The 23,754-nt window shown below is 38.1% G+C and overlaps 1 protein-coding gene across 1 annotated transcript; it reads right to left on the bottom strand.

The window, feature by feature from the left end:
* Positions 1-10,557: 10,557 nt before the first annotated feature.
* On the bottom strand, positions 10,558-23,274 carry SEPT2 (septin 2). Its single transcript, XM_009996723.1, has 11 exons — positions 23,245-23,274; positions 21,839-21,959; positions 18,377-18,463; positions 17,588-17,711; positions 16,724-16,858; positions 16,384-16,501; positions 14,797-14,898; positions 14,358-14,503; positions 13,597-13,680; positions 11,526-11,583; positions 10,558-10,676 (listed from the first exon to the last, which is right to left on the bottom strand). The coding sequence occupies exons 1-11, from the start codon at positions 23,251-23,253 to the stop codon at positions 10,572-10,574; spliced, it is 1,089 nt and encodes a 362-aa protein (XP_009995025.1). The 5' UTR covers positions 23,254-23,274; the 3' UTR covers positions 10,558-10,571.
* Between the last annotated feature and the right edge of the window lie 480 nt (positions 23,275-23,754).

The following is a 23,754-nucleotide window of genomic DNA, read 5'->3' on the forward strand; positions in this document are numbered from 1 at the left end:
TCAAATAGGGTACAAATAGGAAGTGCTTTATCAAGCTGAACCTCTGTCCTACACACTCAGTCTTTGTGAATTTCAAACCTGAAAGAGGGAATGGGTGGTTACCTAACCCACTAAACACAGACTCAGCAATATGTATCCAGCAACACCTTTACCAATCACTTTCTGGAATTACTCTCTTACATCAGGTTCACTTACTGTTAAAATTGACTTGGAGGCACAGAAGAAATACTGTTCTTTGAGAGTAATGAACAAAGATACTTCCCAAATTGGCAACATGCAGAGATACAATGTCAAAGGTACTCATCCTTACCAGCATCTTGCTAAATCAACTACAGAAACCAATTTCCATGGCACAGGAGTATGTAGACTCTGTGTGGGGTTTTCCACTTCTCATCTCAACTACTTCTGCCTCCCCCACCACAATCATGGTATAGCACTTCTCACAGGGATAATCTTTGGGGCTTTTCCAGTTCCTCTCCTTTAGGGCATTTTTCAGGTGCCCTTACATTGCCATCTATAAAGGGCAAAGCCCACTAACTTCAGACTATGACATTCATCATTAACCAGTTTTTTAGAACAGGTGTGGGCACTTGAAGGAAAATTTCTGCTTGTCAATGAAGAGGAAAACCTAGTGGATACAATCCTTTTTGTAATCACATACTCTGACTTTAATCATTGTATCTGAAGTTGGCTCTCATGGTGAAAGTGGCAATTACAACAAAGAAATGAAGCACAGCTCATACCTGTGCTTGCACACACATACACACGCAGGCACTTGCTCTGCAACTTCTTTCAGCCTGATTAATGTACTTGTCTAAACACATTCTCCCTGCCCAGAAGGTTCAGTCTATAGCCAGCAGCACTTCTGAATCAACAGCACAAAATTCAAGAGCCTACACAAGCTACAAGCTGCAAAGAAATAGAGCTGCTGAGCCACAGACACTGAAACAAATGGCCAGGGAAAAACTGCCAACTGTTCCACCTCTTTTCTTTTAAAGCTACCTATGGATTAAGAGACACAGCCCAAACGTGTGTTGCCCCCATGTGGTAAATCCTTCCCACTGCAGAAGACAAGAAAATTCGTACAATTCGCCTAAATTTGCTCTAACTGGAATCCTAAGATTTTTCGATATATGTATGTTAGTTCTTTGACTGTAAGAGCCTAAACATTAAGTAGATATGAACTAGCATTTTCTAAAACTATGCAATTTATGTCTCTTATTTTACTTAAAAAAAGTGATGAGACCCTGGCCCAGGTTGCCCAGGGAAGCTGTGGCTGCCCCATCCCTGGAAGTGTTGAAGGGCAGGTTGGATGGGGCTTGGAGCAACCTGGGCTGGTGGGAGGTGTCCCTGCCCATGCAGGGGTTGGATCTGGATGATCTTTAAGGTCCCTTCCAACCCAAAACAGTCTGGGATTTTATGAATCTATGAAAAGCTGCACAATGAGGTTAACAAAGGATGTCTGAAGCAGCAAGGCCTAGAAGTCCACACACACAACTGAAGTGTCATAAAAGCTTCAATCCCCATTACCTTTTTTTTTTTTCATCTCCTTGAGGTTCATCTAATTTCCCCACCCACAAAATCAGGCCAGTGTCTGTTACCTCAGAGAAGCTGCACAAAGGTTCAATCCAGTCACAACTTGTACAATGATGCTTCAAAGATCTACACCGAAAACTTCTGTCAGTTGTTTTTTTGTGGAAAAATGAGACACCACCAAACACAAACCACCACTCCCCCAAAACATGGGATTCTAACAAAACAAAAAAAAATTAAATTCTTTTTTTCACATACCAGTAGTTGGTTGATACAACCACATTAGAAGCCCAGTTAGCAAGGATGGATGCTTCCAAAAAGGTAGTTTCACTGTATAGGAGAAAAAGGTTTAGTCCTATTTCAGGATGCTTCAGAACAAAAAGAAAAATTAAGGGTCTACAAATACTAATCACAGAGAAGTATGGCAATTATTTTACTGACAAATAAACCTGGCTTGAGATTTTCAGTAACACTGACTAGCCTGAAATACCTTTCAAAAATGAAGCAACCAAGTGGGAGACAGCTAACAAAACAGTCAACTGCTGGATTTCCCCTTCTGCCCCCAAATCCAAACTAACTGTTGCAACACTAACTGTGCAAGGGAACAGAGCACAGAACTCCCCCCTGCTGCTGAAAGAGAAACCCAGCCCAGCAGGGGTTGCATACAGCTGTGGGACAGCAGCTGCCATTCCTGAAACACTGCTTTTCTGTATTTCAAATCCTGAGTTCCAGATAAAGTAGGCAGCCTAAAATTATGTACTGGGCATAAAAGGAAGATTAAAAGCAGTTTTCTTGCTCTTGGTACAAACTTCCCAAAAAGAGTGCTAGTCAGCAAGCTAACTGCTTCCCTGAAAGACCTCTGGAGATCCAAGCTGCATATTCTCTTCAGGGGAGAAGCTCCGGACTTGCAGCAAGTAACACTGCAAGAACAGCTGGACCTAGGTTTTTGCTTCTTAAAAGTAAAAAAAATAAAAACCATTAAAACAAACGGAGAATTGTAACTTATGAGACACAGGACTGGGCATGTTCTGAAGAAAGCATTTTACTTCCACTATCTGTCCCTTTTTTTTAATAAATAGGCTGTTGAAGCAGCACAGTATCTCTTTTAAGGAGTGTTTTGCATTAGCTCTCAGGGTGTGTTTATTCACTCATTCTATAGAATATGCTGAGTTATCTTCACATAACTTGGGAGCTCCTCTGTTTCCTACATGGGAATTTTCCCATGAAGTTTTGGCTTCTACTTAAAAAAAACATTTGATTCCTTCTCTTTGCCCCATAAACTTCAATTTGTTTCTCAGTAATAACCAGGACAGCCAGTCTGAGACACTTATCGTAGAATCACAGACTAGTTTGGGTTGGAAGGGACCTTCAAGATCATATAGATCCAACCCCCTGCATGGGCAGGGTCACCTCCCACCAGACCAGGTTGCTACAAGCTCCATCAACCCTGCCCTTCAACACTGCCAGGGATGGGGCAACCACAGCTTCCCTGGGCAACCTGGGCCAGGCTCTCACCACTCTCACACTCCACAATTCCCTCCTCATGTCTCACCTCAATCTCCCCTCTCCCAGTTTTCATCCATCCCCCCTTGTCCCTTCACCACAAGCCCTTGTCAAAAAGTCCCTCTCCAGGTTGACATCACCACAAACAATCTGTGCAAAGTTAAGGATCCAAGGAAGGCTGAGACAGAGCGTAAACAATTAGCTGCATCAGTCCTACAAAACAATTTGTACTGGTTTTCAAACCAAGTGAGCAGGAGGAAGCCTCAGGCTTGGTAGGGTTAGCAGGTCTCCTTGTTCTTTTCCTCGCAAGGAGCTCACTCTTTTCCACATCAATCAAAGTCCTGCACTTCTTGCTTTGTGGGACCTGTTTCTGAGAACCTAACACTGTCTGCAGGGCTGCCTCTGCTCTAGACAGAGGTAGTTTCTGAAAAGCATGCTGTTCTCTGTCTGAGATAGCTGGACACCTCTTCTGCCTTGCTAAATTTACAGGCTCTCATTCCTGTGGGTGGAAGTGAGCTTCATTTGTCTGCTGCATTCATTACAAGCACCGAAACTCAATTTGCAAACTTAGAGCTTCATCAGATGATCCTGCCTTGCTAAACACTGGAGAAACTCCCCAACACACCTGAAACTCTGACACACCCTTCCATGGCTGTGAGCCAGATTCAGGTAATCCTGTCATGTCTGGGCTGCACTGTCAACAAAGCCAGCCACCAAACCACTCCTTGGACAAACTTTTTCTTCCTTCTCATAATCCCTCCATTCCCAGTTTCTGGACTTGACTCAGAATTACACCCAATCTGACTTCACTGCACATGCTCTCACCTGGTTCCTGAGAAACCGGCTGGTTTCAGCCTCCTTCAAATCTTGCAATAAAAGAACACAGGAGGAGGTAACAGCACCTCCTGGTTTTTGGGTGAGGAAGAGAGATTCTGTGCTCTGGAACAGTTTGCCTGTATGCAAGTGCAGAGACAGAAGAAAGCCAGTCCAGTAGGACACGGCTACACTGCCCCTGGCTGCTCTAGCACAGGGAAAAGACCTGCTTTCCTGGGAAATCAGACTGCATTTCCAACCTTTTCCTTCCAGGCTCTCCAAATAAATAGATGTAGCCCAGAGCTACCATCAAGCGTCTACAGAAGGAGGTGACAGATATGGTGGAAACAGAACTCTAACACAGCAAAGTGTTAGCAGAACTGTTCATCTTAACTCTCCTGGGACATACGCTCTGGAATGGTTGGCTGTGGCAAAAGCTCTACAGCAACTTGAATTCTAAAGTGTTTTAATCACCCAAATTAAACCTTTCTTTCAACTGTAGGATGTGTTTCTTTCTGGCTTTCCCTTCCTATAAGTCAGCAGGAGCCCAGTGTTAAGTTCTTTCTACACTACTCCATACACAATGTCGGGAAAAGAACAAATGTGGGAGAGATCATATAATTTCATGGAGCTCTTTGGACTGAATTCCAGTACAATGTCCTCCTGAGCAAGTCTCAATTCTTCCCAAAGCCTTTATGGATTACATCCTTGCACATTCTCTAGAGTGTCAGTAATCAACAACCCTCTTTTCCCTCTATATCTGATATTTCCACAAAGCAGGCAGCATCTCAGGATCTCCTAAGTGTCCAGAAAAATGCAAAAGAAGGAATGTTTTTCATTCTTTCACAGATGTCAAGAAACAGATGTTAACAGATTTTGTTCACTTTTTTGTTTTTAAGCACTCCTTCAGGGCCCAGAAGAGAAAACAGAAAGAATGCCATAGAGTAGTCAATGAAAGGGACACATGAGGTGTGCTTAGCCATGTCCATGCTAGACAGAAACACCCATGCAAGTCTGGTTGACCACTTGATAAAAAAAGACTAGACTTCTTGATACTGTGCCCAGGAGAGTGAACTGCAAGTGCATTGGTAAGAGAAAGGCTGAATATCCATTCCTTTTGGAAGAATTTGTTAATAAAATGCCAAACATTCTTTTCTTCTAGCATCACAAGACAGCTTTCTTCTCAGTCAATTACTCTGAGGTCATTAGGGTGTTTAGGAAAAGAGAGAGGGAGGTATGACTAATTAATCCATGTGTCAACTAAATGGAAAGGCCTATGAGCAAGTGGTAAATTGGATCTCCAGCACAGCCATCCTAAAATTCAAAACATCCTGAAACAGCCACACAAGAGGCTCTAAGTGATCTCCTTCTTCATTCCTTGCTGAACAGCCAAAGTAGCCAGGGATTGAGCTCCAACTACTCTGCTCAGAAAAGGAACACTTCTGTCACTCTAACTAGGACAACTGGAACCTACAACAATATGGTTGCCTAGGTTGCCCAGGGAAGCTGTGGAAGCCCCATCCCTGGCAGTGTTGAAGGGCAGGCTGGATGGGGCTTGGAGCAACCTGGGCTGGTGGGAGGTGTCCCTGCCCATGCAGGGGGGTTGAAACTGGATGATCTTTAAGGTCCCTTCCAACCCAAACCATTCTAAAATTCTATGAATTACAAGAAAAATGCTGGAAATTTGCAGGACACCAAATGGAAGAAGCAAAGAAAGGGCAGGAGTTTGAAGACAGATGAGAAAAATCTACTGAATAGCACAGAGATTATTAGAAAAAAAGTAAATACTAACTATGTTGAAGAATGGTAAGAGTGGGCAAAAAAGACTGGAAAAGAGATATTCTTAGAAGTGCAGGGGATGAGAAATGAATTCACCCTAAAAGGTTAAGAAAGATAAACACACAGTTATGCAGAAAATCTGCATCCAAATATATTTAGCTGTATTATGCTACTGCATATAAAAACCATCTGAGTTTATCTGTGTAGCCATATACTAACAATGCACTGCAGTTCCTCCAAAATGCTGTAATAGCCTGGGTTTATTAAGCAGATCTAAAGTAAAATACAACTTGTTGCAGCACGTGAGCACCTAAGTCAACGCACTGCCTGAAAAACCCAACATCCCTGCTCCCGCTGTCTATGGCAAACAAATATACAAAGGGTATTTTCAATGTGGAGTTAGGTTTATCATAATGTTATTAAAATACCTCCTGGTCTGTTTGTTTGTTATGGGGGGGGGGTGGTCTGGGAGGGTTCCAATCTCAGCCTTCATTTTCTTCTTACTTATGAGTATAATTAACTGTCACTAATCCACTCCTTTCTGACCAGAAAGCTCACAAGATGTTCACCCAGTTTTAAGAGGTGTTTTACCTTTCAGTTTATTTCAGTCCCCATCCACAATTACTGTTCTTTTTGTTTATGTGTATGGAACTAACACACCTGGATTATTTTTTTAGAATAAGTTTTCCAGTAATTATTTCATTGTGCAATTCTTAATGCAATTCTTTTCAAACACTCCTTTCAGAACTGCATTTGGATTCCACAGAAGTAGCCTTCTACACCTGGCAGAAAGGATGTCATTCTAAAAAAATAAAATACAATCAGTACAAACAAAAAGTCAACTTTCCAAAAGCAGGCCTGACATATTAAGGATGCTTCCTTGCTTCTCTCACTGTAGCCTATAGATGAATCATCCTTTACTGTATCAGTTCCATACTAAACACTTCAGATAAATGAAACATAAACATACTTGAAAAACATAAGGGTCAGAACTTGCACTGGTTTTACCTGACTGCATAATGTGTGTCCTCCAGAAAAGCAAAGCAATCCAACACAACAACCCAAAGTGAGCTGTCCAGACCAGGGCAGATCCAAAAGCAACATATTCCAAATTTTAAGTACTACAGTGAAGTCTTCTGGTATTAACAGTTAGCTCAAGAATCCAAAAACACAGACACAGCCTGTGCTCTTCATCTGTAACACCCATAGGGGTCGTTGAAGTCATTTCACAGGAATATAAGCCCTAAAGTATTTTGGAATATCTAGAACAAACACCCTCTCCACAGGTGAAGCACAATTGCCTGAGAAAACAATGACCCCTAACACTGAAGGCACCAAGTAGCTTCATTCTATGCTAACATACTAATTAAGGGACATGCAGGCTTGGTGAGAGATGCTGAAAAAGCAAGATTCCATAGGCAGGACTTTGGCAGCTCTTGGAACACCCACAGGGAAATCCACTGTACCAAGACACTTGGAGCAGACACTACTCAATTACCATATTTTATGCAGGTTCATCAGTGTGTTCTCTTTCAACCATATTTGCATTTCTCCCTTATGTTTAAAACATATCACCACAAAACTAATATTGCCAGGGTTGATTATAATAAAGAATCATTGAAAAAAAAGTGTATTTTAGCATTTTTATTACAGTTTGGCTAATGATAGTACACAACACAGAATATAACAGAATTCTGTACCAAGAGCAAGTTAACTTTTGACACCAACCATAAACATCTGCAAATTCAAAAATAATTTTGGCTCCTAAAATAAACCATTACTGTACCAGGAAAAGAACTCTGGCCAGCTCAGGAAGCCACCAAATATCTACCTTTTGTCTCCAAGTCTTTCTTTTACTAGTAGTTGAGTCTGTCTGAGACAGAATCTGAGAAAAACAGACTCACTTTTCATGTCTTACCATGAAACCATTAAATCCAACACCATCACAAGAAAAGTGACAGGGAAGTAGATCTTCAGAGTCATCAAGCACACTATGAATCCCTGTCCCAAAGAGTTTGGAAGAAGCAACAATTAGCTGTTACAAGTACTTCAGTTAAAATGGCAAGTGGCATAAACTTGCTTTTCCCTATTAAAAACAAAAGAAATATATGAAAATATTCCTCCTGCTAGAATGTGCAGATGGAAATTTCTTTGCCTAAGAATCAAACAATACTTTATCTCCATCTAGTATTTTAACAGATACATGGTATTTCAAAGAATAAGATATTGTCTAAAAGAATTCAACAGGAAGTGACCAAACCACTAAATTCACAGACAATCTGCTTTTGTTCCCATATTAGAAAATGAAGGAAAAAAAACTATCAAACCAACATACACAGAGTTACATGTACAGCCATTCCCCCTTGGCATATATTTTGGATTTCACAGTTTTTCTTCAAGTACAGGTTCACTATTGCAGCTAACGATACCCTACCAAGCTTACAGGTGACAACACAAATGTCCCAGAGTTGCTCTCCTTGGCAACAGCACCTGAAGCATGCAGAGCTCCAAACACTTAACAGAGATACCAGAGAATAGCTTAAAAATAGACAAATGCTGCATTATCAGGAAAAAAAACAACCCAACTAACAGGTTTGTAGCAACTGAAGAACAGCACGTGACTTTCCAAGTAATTGATAACCTCACAGTCACTTCTTTTGGTAAATTTATGACAACTGATTCACAACATGTCAAAAGATTTAGAAATAAGCGAGGTGATCTGGAGTGCTCTCTGACAATACTGCCACATTACTTTGTTTCTACAAACTCTTTAGAAAGAGCAAGACAAGAACCTAAAAAGTTGTTCCATCTCAATTTTACACATCAATACCTGACAAAAAGGGACTTAACATTTCTGTGCATCTCATTTTACACAAAGGTTCTCATTTTCACTTTTGGCAAGGTTAGGGAAGGTCAAATGAGTTGTTAAAAACCTGGACAGCAATTGCTTTTGAGAACAAAACTGGAGCTCCACAGGTAAGAGCTAAGATGCAAGATTTTTACTTCACATTTTTAGAAAGATTCAAATACAAACCAATTCATCAACAGCAGTTTTAGGCAGGTAAGAATTTCAGTTGCTTAGCAGGTTTATATTTAATCTAGCCTCTTAAGTACCACTGAAATTATACATTAGCTGGAGAAATACTATTAATTTTTTTCAAGAAACGTTAAACAAAAATTTAAAAATACAATCACAGCTGCACCTGAGCTCAAAGAAGAGAAAAAAGTTGCAATTATATTTATTAGCTGTTCAGATAATAACATTTAGTAACAGATGAGATTAGGAAGTCTGATTGCCGGCTTTATCAAAAGCAGCAGAAAAAACAACCACAGTGTATTATTGCTTCCCTTACCAGCTGCCATGGAGGTAGCTGCACACCAGAAGCTGTTATGTTCTGCAAATAAAATACCAGACACGATATGTAGAAGTCCAGCCAAGCTACAAACCAGTCTCTTTTACTATCAGTGTCAAGGGAAGTGGCCTCTAAAAAGTATAACTTGCCAGAGTCACTTCCAAAGTAATACTGCTAACTCCATCTTGGAGCAAGACCTTAAAATACAGTTTGCATTGATGCTGTCAGGCACAGATCACTTTAAAAAAAGAGAAGTGTGCTAGTATAGATTTTATACTGCAATTAAGTCTGCAGTGTCATGAAAATCCTATGAAAATACTCACTGGGAATTATAGCATTCCTTATGCATTTGGATATAGGGAATGCCCTTGCATAGAAAACTACTCTTTGGGGTTTACCTCAGTTAACAGTATCAGCATTATTCAAGTTTATTTGGCCACAGTAGTGCCAGAAAATAGCAGGATTGATTTGTGCTAACCTCCAAGAAACTCTTAAAAATTATCTGCAATAGACTAAGAAATTTTAGGCAAACAATAAAGAAGATATGTCCCTCAAGGTTAAATCTGAAGGAAATTGTGCCTGTCATGTAAAATACAGTATGCCCCTCAAAAGAGGCATTTCCTCTTATTTCTTTTGTTAAGACAAAAGATATGCTTGAATTTTGATACTTGCAGAGTCCAAGAAAATCATCTGCACTGAGCTGAGACAGAAAAAGGGCTGATGGTCTCACAGACACATCCCTGTAAACACTGCAAAAAACATAAAACTAACCTTGCAGGGATTCCTAGCGAGGCGACTGTTTCATGCCACTGAACAAGGTACCACTGACAGCTGCTTATTCCTGAAAGTAATGTGAAGTTAAAAGCAGGGAGCTAATAAACTATATTAAAAATTATTATCTACTGCCACATCAGGCTAGAAAAGTTTCAAGGTTTATTTTGTATTCCTAATAAGCTCAATATAAGAATTACTAAAAAAACCAAACTCAAATGTGTATAATGTATAAAATATCAACTGACTACCTGTTATAAAATATGTATCACAAGAGTTATCACAAAGCACATCCACATCAAACTCTAAGGCAAACTCCAAGTCACATGTTGAGCAAAAGGTATCTGGCCTGGTGTAACACCAAATTCAACTCCAGAAGGTCTCCTTTAAGTACTCTAAAAAAAGACAAAAAAAATACAATTTCAGATCAGCTGGGTTCTTACAGTTAAAAACAAAAAAAAACTGCAAGCATTTTAAAAATCACAATCAAACAATGTGTTCATCCTGAGTCTGAGAATCACCTGTCTACACAATTTCAAAGACTCCTTGCATGGTTCTTGCCAGCATATATTACACTGACTTGCTAAAAAACCTGAATATATATAAAAATACATATTCTCACATACAACCACACTTATGCTTAGTTTGGCTCCAAACCATTTCACTTCACAAACAGTAGTTAAACCTTAAAAATGAAAACTAAAATTTAAACTTATGCAAACCCAACTTGGAAACATTCCCAAAGCTTCTTAAGAATGAGCAGTTAAAAGAAAAAAAAACAAACTTTAAAGTAGCTATTAGAACATCTTACCAGAGACTTTACACATGGTGCCCATGAACTGCACTACCATCTCCTTCTCCACTTTGCATCTGCATCTGCATCTGTGCCTGCATTCTTGCAATCATCTCCTGCATGCGACGAAGCTGAAAAAGTAGCAGAGAAGAATCTTTTAGCCCAATCTCACCTCAGAATACCACTCTGGTATCACCACACTATTATTTCTTCAAGAGGCAACACACACCTGCATGATCTTTATCTGATGGGTAACAATCTCGGACTATAGCATCATTTTCTACTGCTCTACTTCATCCATTAAGGGATTGGAAATTTACTGACTGAAATAAGCATGTTAATGAGTTCCACAATTTACAGACTATCTTTAAAAGTGTATTGTTTGAATTTGAAATCAGCCATCTATGAATCATTAAACAGGACCTGTTTCTTGCATAGAAGATTCCCATTCATCCTGCCATCTATGATTACATAAGCCCCTTACTATATCCTTCCCCTCTGTCATCCATTTCCCAATAGGAATATTAACCCCATCTCCCTTTGTACAGGACCTGCTTCAGACCTTCACTTCAGCCTGTCTGCCCACTTCTTGCTAATCCCAATACTTCTTGCAGTCCTGCCTGTATCTTTTTTGGGGACAAGGAACACAATGTCAGAGCTATGCATAATGGATTTATCATAGTGGCAGAAAGAGAATTTGTTTCATTCTTTATTCCTGACAGTTCCTACCATTGTTCCCTCCTTTGCTGCATGGCTGAACTGACTTTTTCCTAGATTCCACCTGTTCCAATAAACCAGTATCCTGAGACTCCTCTACACCTCTTCACATTCTGTTTTGTTAATTCACCTTGAACAAATTTATATGAGCAAATTCTGTGTTCTTTTCAAATTTTCAAGATCATATAAATCACTTGACCTGAAGTAGTGATACAACAATTAAAATTCCCCCTTCACAAGAGTATAAAGTTCTGTCATCTTACTTCAGCTTCTTTTTCAAGCAGAATCTGGTCTTTATTTACTTCTTCATCTTCTATTTTCCTAAAATAAGATTAATATTGTTCAATAATGTGCATGCATTCTGCATTTTTAACTTCCAGAGAATGTTTTTTTGATAAAAAACAAAGCTCTTGAAACACATCTTGTAAGTCAGTTTCATAACACAAAGTTAATAGAAACATGTTCTCCACACAGCTGAATTCATATTTTTTCTTTTTAAATTCTTTTTAAGACATCACTTTATCCTTTACTCCTTCATAAAGTTATGCCCTGAACAAGCATAAGCCATTCTAGCTGTGATTTTTAAAATATGACAAATTTTCATGTAGGAATCAATGCAAACCAGCTCTGAGCAGTATTCAAGTATAGCAGTTTACTTGACCATAACAGTATCTTAACTGATTGCAGCTTGAGTGCCACACAGACACAGCCAATTCAGACCCACTGCAAACACATGCTCAATTCTTCTATTTGTATCATCAACTAACACAACTAGAAGTACAACTTCAACATCAGGCTGGACTATTCCTGTCAAAATTAAGTAAATGCTTTCCATCAGTATCTCAGCAAATTCTTGCTTAATTAAGACATTCCAGTTTTACCTTCAGAAACCAAACAAGAATATTTTTACAGATTGTATTTTCAAGATTACCTACCACTCTGCTAACAGATTTCTCGCATCCCATGTTGAGGGGGAACTGCTAACACAGGTAATCACACAAGTGCCATCAAAAGTGCAAATGGAATAAACTGATGCTTGTTATAAAGTTCACAGATTGTAAAAAAAAAATCCTCTGTGCCCCAAATCCTCTAAGAACATTAGTGAAGTGTTTAAAACTAGTGAAGTGTTTAAAAGAAATACAGCTGTAGTGCCTAGGGACATGATTTAAGCACTGAACAGGTAGATTAGGTTATGGTTGGTGGATTTAGGTTATGGTTGGACTTGATCATCTTCAAGGTCATTTCCAATCAGGGTGATTCTGTGTGTGTGAACACAGTCCACCAAGCACTTCAGACCTCTGCACATACAACATGGTCCTAGTATGTAGTTAACTGATAGTGAGGGTAGTTTATGAGTTTATTTCCAAAATGCACCTATTCCATTGGCAGTGCTTGGCAATTACAGCTTGTTGATTGCAATCAACAATGTTCTTAGAGAACACCAATGATGTTCTTAGAGGCTTTGGGGTTGTATAACAGGCACCAGAACTTGATAGAAGACAGGATTTAAAAGCCAGGGAAGAAGAGAATGTCATCTTGTCTGAAGGGAAAACTAGACTCCTAGGTCAATGCTACGGAGACAAACTCCTTTTCCTGAAAACTGACTTGGCATGTGACAAAACCCATGTCAGTAGCATCACATTTTGTAAAAGAGTTTTCCTTATCGAGCCCATTGAAACGTGTAATTATGAAACCCTCTAGTGGCTGACATAAGAGAAGCAACAGAAAACCCTAAGCCAGAAAATACCCCAGATTTCAACAAGAACTCTCAAACACAACTTGACAAACATTTTACTTAAAAATGGGGTGTTCTGCCTGTCTCTCTTACCAGAATAGTTGTGCCCTCCCCACCACAGCTCAAAACAGGGCTGAAGGACATTACTTTGTGACTGCTATGCAAAGACAGTTTATTTATACCATCTTTAATAAAGCACTGCAGGAGGACTTGAGTTTCTCTTTAGAAAGAAAGTCCAAATATTCCAGGAGCTAAATTCTGAAAAAAACCAAAACGCTTTAATGTGTCAGCACTGACTTGCAGATTTTTGAGGACAACTTTTATCATAGGCATCTGCCCTTATTTACCTTAAACATTCCAATGCAACTGTGTTCAAGCCTTAAAACAAAGCAGAGATGTAGCTACACCCTTTTAATGGCAAAACTGTCTCTTCAGAATCATGTAAGACTTTTTCTCACAGTCAGTGTAAGCTGGCTGACTAAACTGGGTGCTGACTGGAGCTACAGAGTTTTGCACGATCTACCAAATCCTAGCAACGAAATGGTAGGAGAGGCCAAAAAATGAATTCAGGAGGGGAAGAAAGAGCATAAGATGACAACCTGCCACCTCGTTTGAGCCTCTCCGAGCGGAAGTTCTCGTAGTGAAGATCCTGGGTCACCTCCTGAAGATCCTGCATATGGGTGCTGCAGGGAAAAAATAATTAAAAACAAATAAATAAAAATATACCCATGTCACATCAGCTTGCTTAACCAACTCTCACATTCAGCACTGCATTGAGTCAATGTGTTCAGCATATACATCCATTTAACGTGGTAATTTAAAAGCTAATTGAAGTTAAATTGGTGCAATAAAAAGAGATGTGGAGAGATCACCTCAGCCCCTGAGGCAGCCCTGACATAAGCTGGGTGAGGTATTTCATGAAGCAGCACTGAGTAGGGGAAGCAGAGTAGCAAAGCCTGGAAAAGAAAAAATCAACCACTGGACTTCTGAAGTCTTCTCCTTTGCAGATATATATCTACCCATACAGATACATTTAAATAAGCACAAGGTGTGAAGCAAACTCTTTCATATTCTTGGGGATGTGAATAGCAATACAACACTGTGTTCAGCAAAAGAATTAAACAAATATTTTCACAGAATCACTGAGTAATTCAGATGGGAAAGAACCTATGGAGCCCAGGTGGTGCAGTCCCAGCCTAGGGCCAAGCCAGCCAGGTCAAGGTTGCTCAAGGCCTTCTCCAGACTAACTCTGAATGTCTCCAAGGATTCCACAACTGCTCCAAACCCCATTACAGTGTTTGAATATCTTCCTGGTGAATGTTTTTTAGAACTACCATGTAATTGAATTTTTCTAACTTACATTAACATGGTCCTCAGCTTCAGGAAGTCATTATGTTCTGGGTTCTCCACTTCAACTACACCCCATGGGTAGAGTCGACCTCTAACTTTTTTACCTTTGGCTTCAATGAGTTGATTGGATCCCACTACACAAAATGGAATGCTGGCCTGAAAGCAAGAAAACAACATTTCTAATGATGAATCACAACAAACAATTCCAAGAACAACTCTTGTTCTGCTCAGCACTATGTATGATTGTAGTAAGTTTGTAATGCTTTTAATTTGAAGCTCTAAAGAAAAGTCATTGTTCCCACCATCTTCTAGCTAGGGAAGCTTGGGTAGAGAGACACACAGTCTCAAGGTCTCATCACAGGTGACAGTGTGTATCTTGTTCTAAAGCCATCTGAGCAATCTGAAAAGAGTGTATTATGCACAAATGTAAACCATGAAGCCAGTCATACCTTCAGGAGCCTGGTTTGCTCTTTAAAATCTTCATCCTCATCTGATTCAGCATCAGGCAGGTGATAAATCTTGATGCCATGCTCTTCTATTTCATCCAGAATCTGAGATTTAAAATAAAAGAAATCAAGATCATATACATGTATGCGTATGTTTAAATTTAAGGTAAAATTTCTTCACCAGTTACACAGTCTCTCGAGAAATTTAGTCCTAACTCACTGATCCAAATTACCGTGTAATTATTTCTTTTAAACATATTTCTTCATGATATTCAACAACGACTTGCCACAGACTTTCAGACAAATTATAGTGTTTAAATAAACACTGTCCTTTGTGGATGACATATAAGAAACCTATGTTTCTTATGTACATTTCAAATCCTCCAGTAATGGATTAAAACTAGAAGAGGGTAGATTTAGGTGAGACATGAAGAGGAAATTCTTCAGTGTGAGGGTGGTGAGACCCTGCCCAGGGAAGCTGTGGCTGCCCCATCCCTGGCAGCGTTGAAGGGCAGGTTGGATGGGGCTTAGAGCAACCTGGGCTGGTGGGAGGTGTCCCTGCCCATGCAGGGGGTGGATCTGGATGGTCTTGAAGGTCCCTTCCAACCCATTATATGAAATCAAGCTTTTTAAAAAAAACTTTGCCCCTTTGCTTCTTTTTTGTTCTAAAGCACTGACTCAGAAGTCATAATTGTTTGAACAGCCTGCAACTCCTTGCTCTTGCCTCTGAATTAGTATCTGGGGGGTAGAGGTGGGAGTATTAAAAAATCTAAGAGAGCTACAGACACCACAGATAGATTTTTCCATCTCCATGACTGCTAAGAATGGCATCTGCAGCTGGAATCCATCTGCCATAATTCCAGCACAATATGCACTTCAAAGTGAAGTGTACTTCTCTATTTTTTAAAACTATAAGGATTTTCAGAATGACTGAAAATATCAAGTTTTAAATGTAACAGCAATGAATGGATCAAGTGTGCCTCCTGGAAAGTTAGTCCTGTTATTAATTCTGTTATTAACATGATGCATTTTTTTCCACTTCAGCAAATACAGCATCAAGTCCTGCAAGATTTAATGAATCAAGGGGTCTTGCTTATGGAATAAAGAACTGGAATGTGTTAGAAGAGAGTGACATGCAGGAAGAAAAACCACCACAAAACCAGAAAAATCTCAGAATGTCCTATTTTTCAATCATCAGACTTCTGACTGGGTAAAAAAAATATATGCATATTATAGAAGGATGTATGTCTTGGCTTTGGAAGTGATTAAACAGGTAAGAGAGCAATCACCATTTGCAAATACAAGTAAATATTCTTCCAAGGTTTCAAAATTCACTCCTAATGTAACTGTTAATGTAGTCAATCTGCCATTTCACAGGCAACTTGTTAAGACCCAATTTCGCAGTTAAATACATAACAAAAAATTGGATGAGATACCAAACTACATATTAAATAATGTTACACTGTGCATGAGATTGTCTTTTTCTTGGTTAGGTCAGAGGAAGGGTGAATGAGAAAGCCCCTCTCTTCAGTGAACATTCTGCTATAACCAAACGACAACACTTTTCTGCAATCCAGGAAAAATACTTACCCTTTTCTTTAGTCTTTCTCTCTCTTTCAGAGAAAGAGTATCAGCTTTTGCAATCACTGGTACAATATTTACTTTGTTGTGTATGGCCTTCATAAACTCAACATCCAGAGGCTTAAGGCTAAAATTAAAATATGAAAAAAGTGAAATGTATTTTTAATCTGAATTACCCATTTGTTTTCACACCAATGTAGAGCTCTCTCCTTACACAGAAAGAACACAGTTCCAGCAGTTCTAGTACTTCCTTAAGTAATGACAACCTGAGTCTGAAAATGTACATCAACAGGCATAAACTCCCTGAAGTAAAATAACTTAAAAAATAAAATGACAGAGCAACACCTACCCATGACCGAAGGGTGAAATGAAATAGAAGCAGCAATGAACCCTGTTATCTATAATATGCCTTCTGTTCAAACCACTCTCATCATGCAGGTATCGCTCAAACTGCTCATCAATGTAAGAGATGATGGTCTTAAAACTGTAAAACAAATAGAGATTCAAGAAATCAAGCTCATTCCCAAGTGGTCAATAATTTTAGTGACCTATCAAATGTTTAAACACTGAGACATACTGCTGGTGGGCCAACCTGTTCATAGACAAATATTAATTTACTGGTGTTTTTAGGAGTAGAATAGCTTGTATCTTAATGTTACTAGAATTCCAGAATCAAAAAAGTACTATGCATACTTTATATATATAAGTTGGAAGGATTGTTCCCCACAATCTGGTTTTAGTGTAAAAGTAAAAATCCACCTCTGGATCTCATCCACATTCATTTGAGCATTCTCAGACTCTGTGCTTCATTTTTAAAGTGCATTTTCTTTATCTTTGGGTTTGATTGTTTAACATGTTTTGATCTATCAAATGTCATATTTAAACACTAAGACATACTGCTGATGGACCAGCCTGTTCACAGACAAATATTAATTTACTCATCTCTCCAAAAAAATCATACCTCAAATTGAGCACTTCATGTAACACACCAAAAAAGAGAAGATAATGACTTAAGAGTATAATATCACTTGGAATCACCTTTGGAATGGAAGTGTTTTAATGAGCTAGAGTTGCCAGTGGGACCATCCTACTTTGAACTGCATATCATGATTAATATCATCCCACTTCAGGTACTTACTCCTGTCCCCTCAGGACAACTAGGAAATGGATGTCAGTCTTCAGACACAGATCAAGATAGACTCTGTACACATACCAGTCTCTACAGTTGATAGCATCCCCGTACCCGGGTGTATCTACAACTGTCAGACGTAGTTTCACACCCCTCTCTTCAATTTCCACTGTTGAGGCTTCAATCTGCACAGTCCTCTCAATCTTCTCTAAAACAACACCACATTCGAACTTTCAGAATTGAATTTACAATACTATGTCATTTTGAGATTAGCTCAGCACATACAACTGTATCCATATTATTCTGCAGGTTACCTCCTAAGGCCTGACAACTTCATAGCAAGACTCAGTATGTCATCTTCAGATTTGGTTAGATTATATGAAATTTCATACTGTTCTTAAATGTAAGGTAGAAACTAAAGCAAAAGGCACTGCAAAAACCCTGTAGGTGATCAGCAATTCAGAAAACAATACTCAAGTAATAGATTTTTTTCCCCAAGGTTGAAAATTATAAGTAATCATCAGCTAAGACAATAAATTATTAAAGCAAGTCATTCAACAAGGAGCAAAGAGGGAACAAAATGGCATATTTTTATCGTATTTTTTTTTTCTGGATTATTGTATGTCTTAATTAACAGAATAAAAAAGGATCAAGGGACTGAAGAAGAAAAGGAGGGGAAGTAGACATTCACTAAATATCAACCCAAAACAAAGGAATCAAGTTGCAAACAACAGATTTCAAACTGCAACAGATTATAAATTAAGAAAAGTTTGATTGTTTTAGCTGATTATCCTACTAAAACCCAAAAATAAAATTATTCAACTCCAAAAATCATAACAAGAAAAGAGAAACTAGAAAAAAAGCTATGTTTACCAGCAGCTCCTGGGATTACTCTTTCTGGGTAGAGGTCTGTCAAGAAGAGGCTGTTGATTAATGTAGATTTTCCCAATCCAGATTCACCTGAAATGAATTATAAAGATAAATTCAACATAAACATTGTCATAATATAATAATGAATCACATAAATAATTTCAGTATCATTAAATTAGCAACTGACTATTTACATACTATTTACATACTATTTATATACTGACATTGTTTATGCTTAATGTAAATCTTTATAAATGTACATTTATAATCTCGTCTCAGAAAAGTTTGTGCAAGAAGGTTGAATAACAATTTTTACATCTCAGCTTTATAATACACTTCTTAAAGCTGACACTGATGATTTGTTATCACATCTGCTAGTCAAGTGGAGCTCTGATCAATTTAGACTTCGAAGTTTCCTGTTTCATGTCTCCTTTCTTTAAGGCATGCTTTTCTGCTGTCACTGCAGGATGGGAAAAGATCACCCCTAGTGAGGACTACAAAAAAAAGCATTGGTGAACTTCCACACAGTCAACCAGCATAAAGTGTGATTTATTTCTGCTTTTCATGCTAATATGGCAAACAAGAAGGCCCCTGAGCACACACACAGAACCATTTTTATAACTGAGGAACTGGGGATTACCAGCAGTTACCATAAATACATTTTTGTTCTACTGACTGAGCCACGGAGTTGCAAAACCTCCTAGAGGTGTCCTTGCTCATGCCGGAGGGTTGGATCTAGATGATCTTTAATGTCCCTTCCAACCCAAACCAGCCTATGATTCTATAATAATTAGCTAAAAATCAAGATAACAATCGGAAAAAATGTTTACAGCATAAAAAAAGACCAGTAATTCCAAGGGCTCAGTACTTCAATTCACTGAAAAAATAATTTTTTTTAGAATTCTGGTTTTATTTCAGATGTTGAAAGAATTAATTAAAAAATGAGATGTTAAAAATGATGGGCTGCATGATCCTTCTGAGTAACAGAGACAATTCTGCAACAGGAGTCTGACAAAAATATCTGACCAAAAGAAAAAAAAGAGATGGAATTATTTATTATAATGTATTTATAATTTATTATTTTTTTCAATCAAGATTAGACAGGGAGCTGCCAGTTTTTAATTCCTCCCAGAATGTACCTCTCAAGATCAGATTTTACCAGTGCAGCCTTCACCAGTGAAAGAGACATGAAGCCAGAGCAACTCAACAGTCACCTGGAGTTGTTTCAGCAAAACAAAATTATTTTAACCAGTGGCACATTCCATACTTTCAGTCTGGGTAAATATTACATGTAAACCCAAACAGTTTTCACAGGATTAATGAAAAGAGCAGTTATTCTAACTACTGGCCAAAGTAGTTAGACTTTAGTGACTCTCAACTGAAATAACTATTTAGATGAATTCCTGGCTTAGTAATGAGAACAAAGATGACATTGTTAATAAATACAAGTGATTAGGATTTCTTTGGAAGCAACACAGCCATGCAGCCAAATTGTTATAAACCCCATAGTTTCACAAACCACAATAAACAACAGCGGAAAAAACCATGGCAAAGTAGAAAAATAATTGATTAGGATTGTGTGCTTTAAAAGAAACATTCTTCTGCTCAGAAATTAAGAAGCATGGCAACTTAATGAAGAATAATTCAATACAGGCATTGTGATATAGCCCACAAGAGAACCTAAACCCCTTGCATGTTTCAAGAGAAAGAATTCACATTCCAAAGTGTTGAAATAATCAGCAATCTAAAGCACAGTTTATTTTCTCTGACATCAACTGCCTTCATCTGCTAGTGTGTCTTAAAGTGTCATTCCAAATTTTCAATGAAATTACTTTTCTCCAAGTTCTTTTCCCTGTAGTTTTAATTTATCCCTTCAAACACTGGCATTACACTGGTAATGACTGCAAAGTTAAATACAACTCTGAGACATGGGTGAGGTTAATTGCCTTTCTGTGACTTTGACACCATTTCCTCCCATTTTCTATTTTACCAGAACCAACAAACAACTGTTTGATCTTATAGATCAAACACAACTTTCTACCAGAACTGTTTCCCATCACACTATTTTCACTAAATCTCAAGAGAGATCTGGAAATTAAGTTTGGCTGCAGCAGAGAAAGTCTATCTTTTGTTTCTCAGAGTTGTTCATATTTAGGAGCACTGAACAGTAAATTCTGAAGAGTTAAAGTAGATATCATAACGTGAAACATCTGCTTATAGTTTGGCTTTACTCTTGGATTCTATAAGATATACATTATGATATATTATCCTAAGCAAAACCAAGGAAAGATGCAGTAAACAACTATGATAAAGAAGGCAGACAAAAAATAAGCGCCAACTCTGTCCAGCACTTAACTACAAAAGACAGAAACAAGATTAAAGCAATGCTGGGGCTGTCATTTGGCAAAACTAATAAAAGGTTTGAGGACAGACTCTTCCTGTAACTACTGGAATCCAAAACAATTTAGAACTTAAACACCTTCTATCATGTACTGCCTCACCTCTCCTCATTTCCCCTGTGATCTCTCTTGGACAAATCTAACATCCAAATGAGATTTACTTACTTCTTGTGACACCTGGTAATAAAGAACCTAATTCCATTATGTCCTTTTTTGCAAAAGCCTATTTTAAAAGCAAGAAACACAGAGTTCAAACACCAAAACTCAGAAGCTACCGCTCCCAAGCAGTGTGACCAGGAGAGACACAGGAGATGCCCAAGCCTGACTTGGGAGCCTACTTAATTTGCAAAAAAACCACCAACTTCTGAGAGGATCAAGGTCATGCCTGCAGACACATACTAGATTTCTCTTTCCATTCCAGATTCCAACACAGATTCTCAATGATATATTGAATAGGATCAAACTTTAAGTTACAACTGCTAACAAAAAAAATGAAGATATATTTTAAAAGTAACAGCTCAAATAAAAAGCAACTAACCCAATTCTCATTCTTCTTTTACAAGAGTATTTAGAAGTGGTGGAAATATCTGTTCAGATTCTTTTGAGCAACAGGACCACAAAGAACATTTTAAATAGAAGAGTGTCCTTAATGCTCTTCTCTTAATTAAAACAGGCAAGCAAACAAAGATTGTACTCAAATGCAGAAACAGCTTTAGGCTGTATTTTAAATGGAACGTTTGAATCCCATAAGACAGAAAAAAGGAAGTAATGATCACTGGAGTGCACAACAAAATCTCTTCACTCTCCCACGAACTTGCTAATGTATTCAAGTATGGTTTGTAGCACAGAAAACAACTGCAAACATGGTTTGTAGCATGGAAAACAACTGCAAACATGACTTGTAGCATGGATTAATACACAATAAAAGAAAAGTAAATGCTACAGCACAGAAGAGCTTTTTGATGCAAGCTGAAACCTTACAACAGTGGAAGTAACATTCAGTTTCATTCCAAATCCCCTGTGAACAAGTACTAATTTTGAAAAGGACTATAAAACATTTCCTTACCAACCACCATAAGAGTAAATTCAAAGCCCTTTTTCACAGACTTCCGGTGAACCTGATTGGGAAGGTTTGCAAATCCAACATAGCCAGGGGTTTCTGGATTGGTAAACTGAGCAGGCTGCTGCTATAAAGAAAATAATAAGACAATAATAAACAACCATTTCAGACATACTTGCTTGTGTAACTGCTTTTCTCAGTTATTTCAAACAGTTTGAAACTACCTGACATTCAGAGAGAAACCTACACAGGTGCTCCTACTAAAGACTTTCACAATCAAGTATAGAACAAATGCATTCACCTGGAGTTTGAAAAAACTCAAAGTTTAATTTATTCAGATATCCAGCCGAGATCCCCCTTCAGTAAAAAAAAACACAAAATCCCCAAACATGTATTTATCAAGGTATGAAGTGCATTCACTAACCACACACTTTTTTAAACACTGTCTTCACACACACAGAAAATAAAAAAGCTTGTGTCCAGTGTTCATGAGCTTAAATAAAAAGGTGGTAATTTCTAATCTCTTTTAATTACATCCAGGTGAAAACTATGAACAACTACTAATGTGATAGCCATCTGCTGGAAGTCCTCTTTTCAAGATCTCTTTTAAAGGAGGGTGAGCAGGGGGAAGGAGGGTCGTAGTGATTTACACAAGTGTTTCAAATGCCCACTTACACAAATACTACAGAGAAATCTTCACATCTAGTAGTTTCCCTCTTCAAACACATTACCCAAGTACCCCTCATCATTCATTTCACCCCAATAAACTAACATGGATGTTTTATCTATTATACCAAATGCAGGGGACCAAGAATTAGATTAATCCCAGCATTTCAATATTTTAAGCTACTACATTGTTTATTAAGGAGTTTTCCAGAAGATCAGTTGACTCTTAGTAAATTAAGAAATTAGATCTAAGAACATGCTTTTCTTAAATGATTCCTGCTAAAAAATACAGTAGAATAGAAGTTTCAATGAAAATACACCAGGAAGCTTGTATGCAACTCAATAACTCTTGGAAGATTTAATTTTGGTCATGAACTAACTGCAGTGGTTTATACTTGTAGGTAAGTACTTCAATATATGTTTACTCAATCTTTCAATACTATGTGTTCTAAATGCAAATTCTCTCTTATTTATGAGCCATAAATTTAACATACACACCACCAAGAAACATGGGGCAAGTTACACATTCTGCTCTTGCAGATTATTATAGAATCACAGAATGGTTTGGGCTGGAAAGGATCTTAAAGATCATCTAGAGCCAACCCCTGCATGGGCAGGGACACCTCCCATTAAACCAAGTTGCTCAGAGCCCTATAAAACATATTTAAACGTATATATTTAAACATATTTAAAAGCAAATATCTCTTTCACATTGTTACACTGGAAGATAGAAATGTTATTCTTACCTTGGACATTTTTATGGAAGGTGGGGAACAGATCTGGAAAAATAATGTTTTTCAGCTTATTAAAAATCATATGATGGAAAAAAACCCACAACACACAACAAAACCCAAACCAATATATTACTCACTGTTGCACACTTTAATTAAAAAAGAAGCCTTCCTGGTTGGATACCCAGAGTTTGAAACAGTGCTAATTGCTTCACAGAGTTGAAGTATTTGACTCTTCATTAACAAGGATTTTTAGCAACCATTTCTCCTTTTAACATCATTAGACAATAAATTCAGGCACCATATGTATGATGAACCATTTTGAAGCCTAAAAGAGAAAAGTTCACATCCTTTCCAGAAACTAACCAACAAAACACAGCTTAAAGACATCTTAGCATTCACAGGAAACCACATTTTCAAACCCTAGAAAAAAACTCGTTCTGTATTTTTCAAGCCTCCTTCCTCTCAACATTTCCTTTCACACTTGAGTGTTCTGCAAAGAGCAAGCAGCTTGAAAATGAAACT

Source organism: Chaetura pelagica, unplaced genomic scaffold, assembly GCF_000747805.2.
Source record: "Chaetura pelagica isolate M959 unplaced genomic scaffold, ChaPel_1.0 scaffold264, whole genome shotgun sequence".
Classification (NCBI taxonomy): Eukaryota; Metazoa; Chordata; class Aves; order Apodiformes; family Apodidae; genus Chaetura; species Chaetura pelagica.

Coding starts and splice junctions, on each gene's coding strand:
- SEPT2 (XM_009996723.1), bottom strand. Junction 18,464..21,838: donor ATTTACTCTTATGGTGGTTG/GTAAGGAAATGT, acceptor AATTCATTTCAG/GTGAATCTGGATTGGGAAAA. Junction 16,859..17,587: donor GCTATCAACTGTAGAGACTG/GTATGTGTACAG, acceptor TTTGTTTTACAG/TTTTAAGACCATCATCTCTT.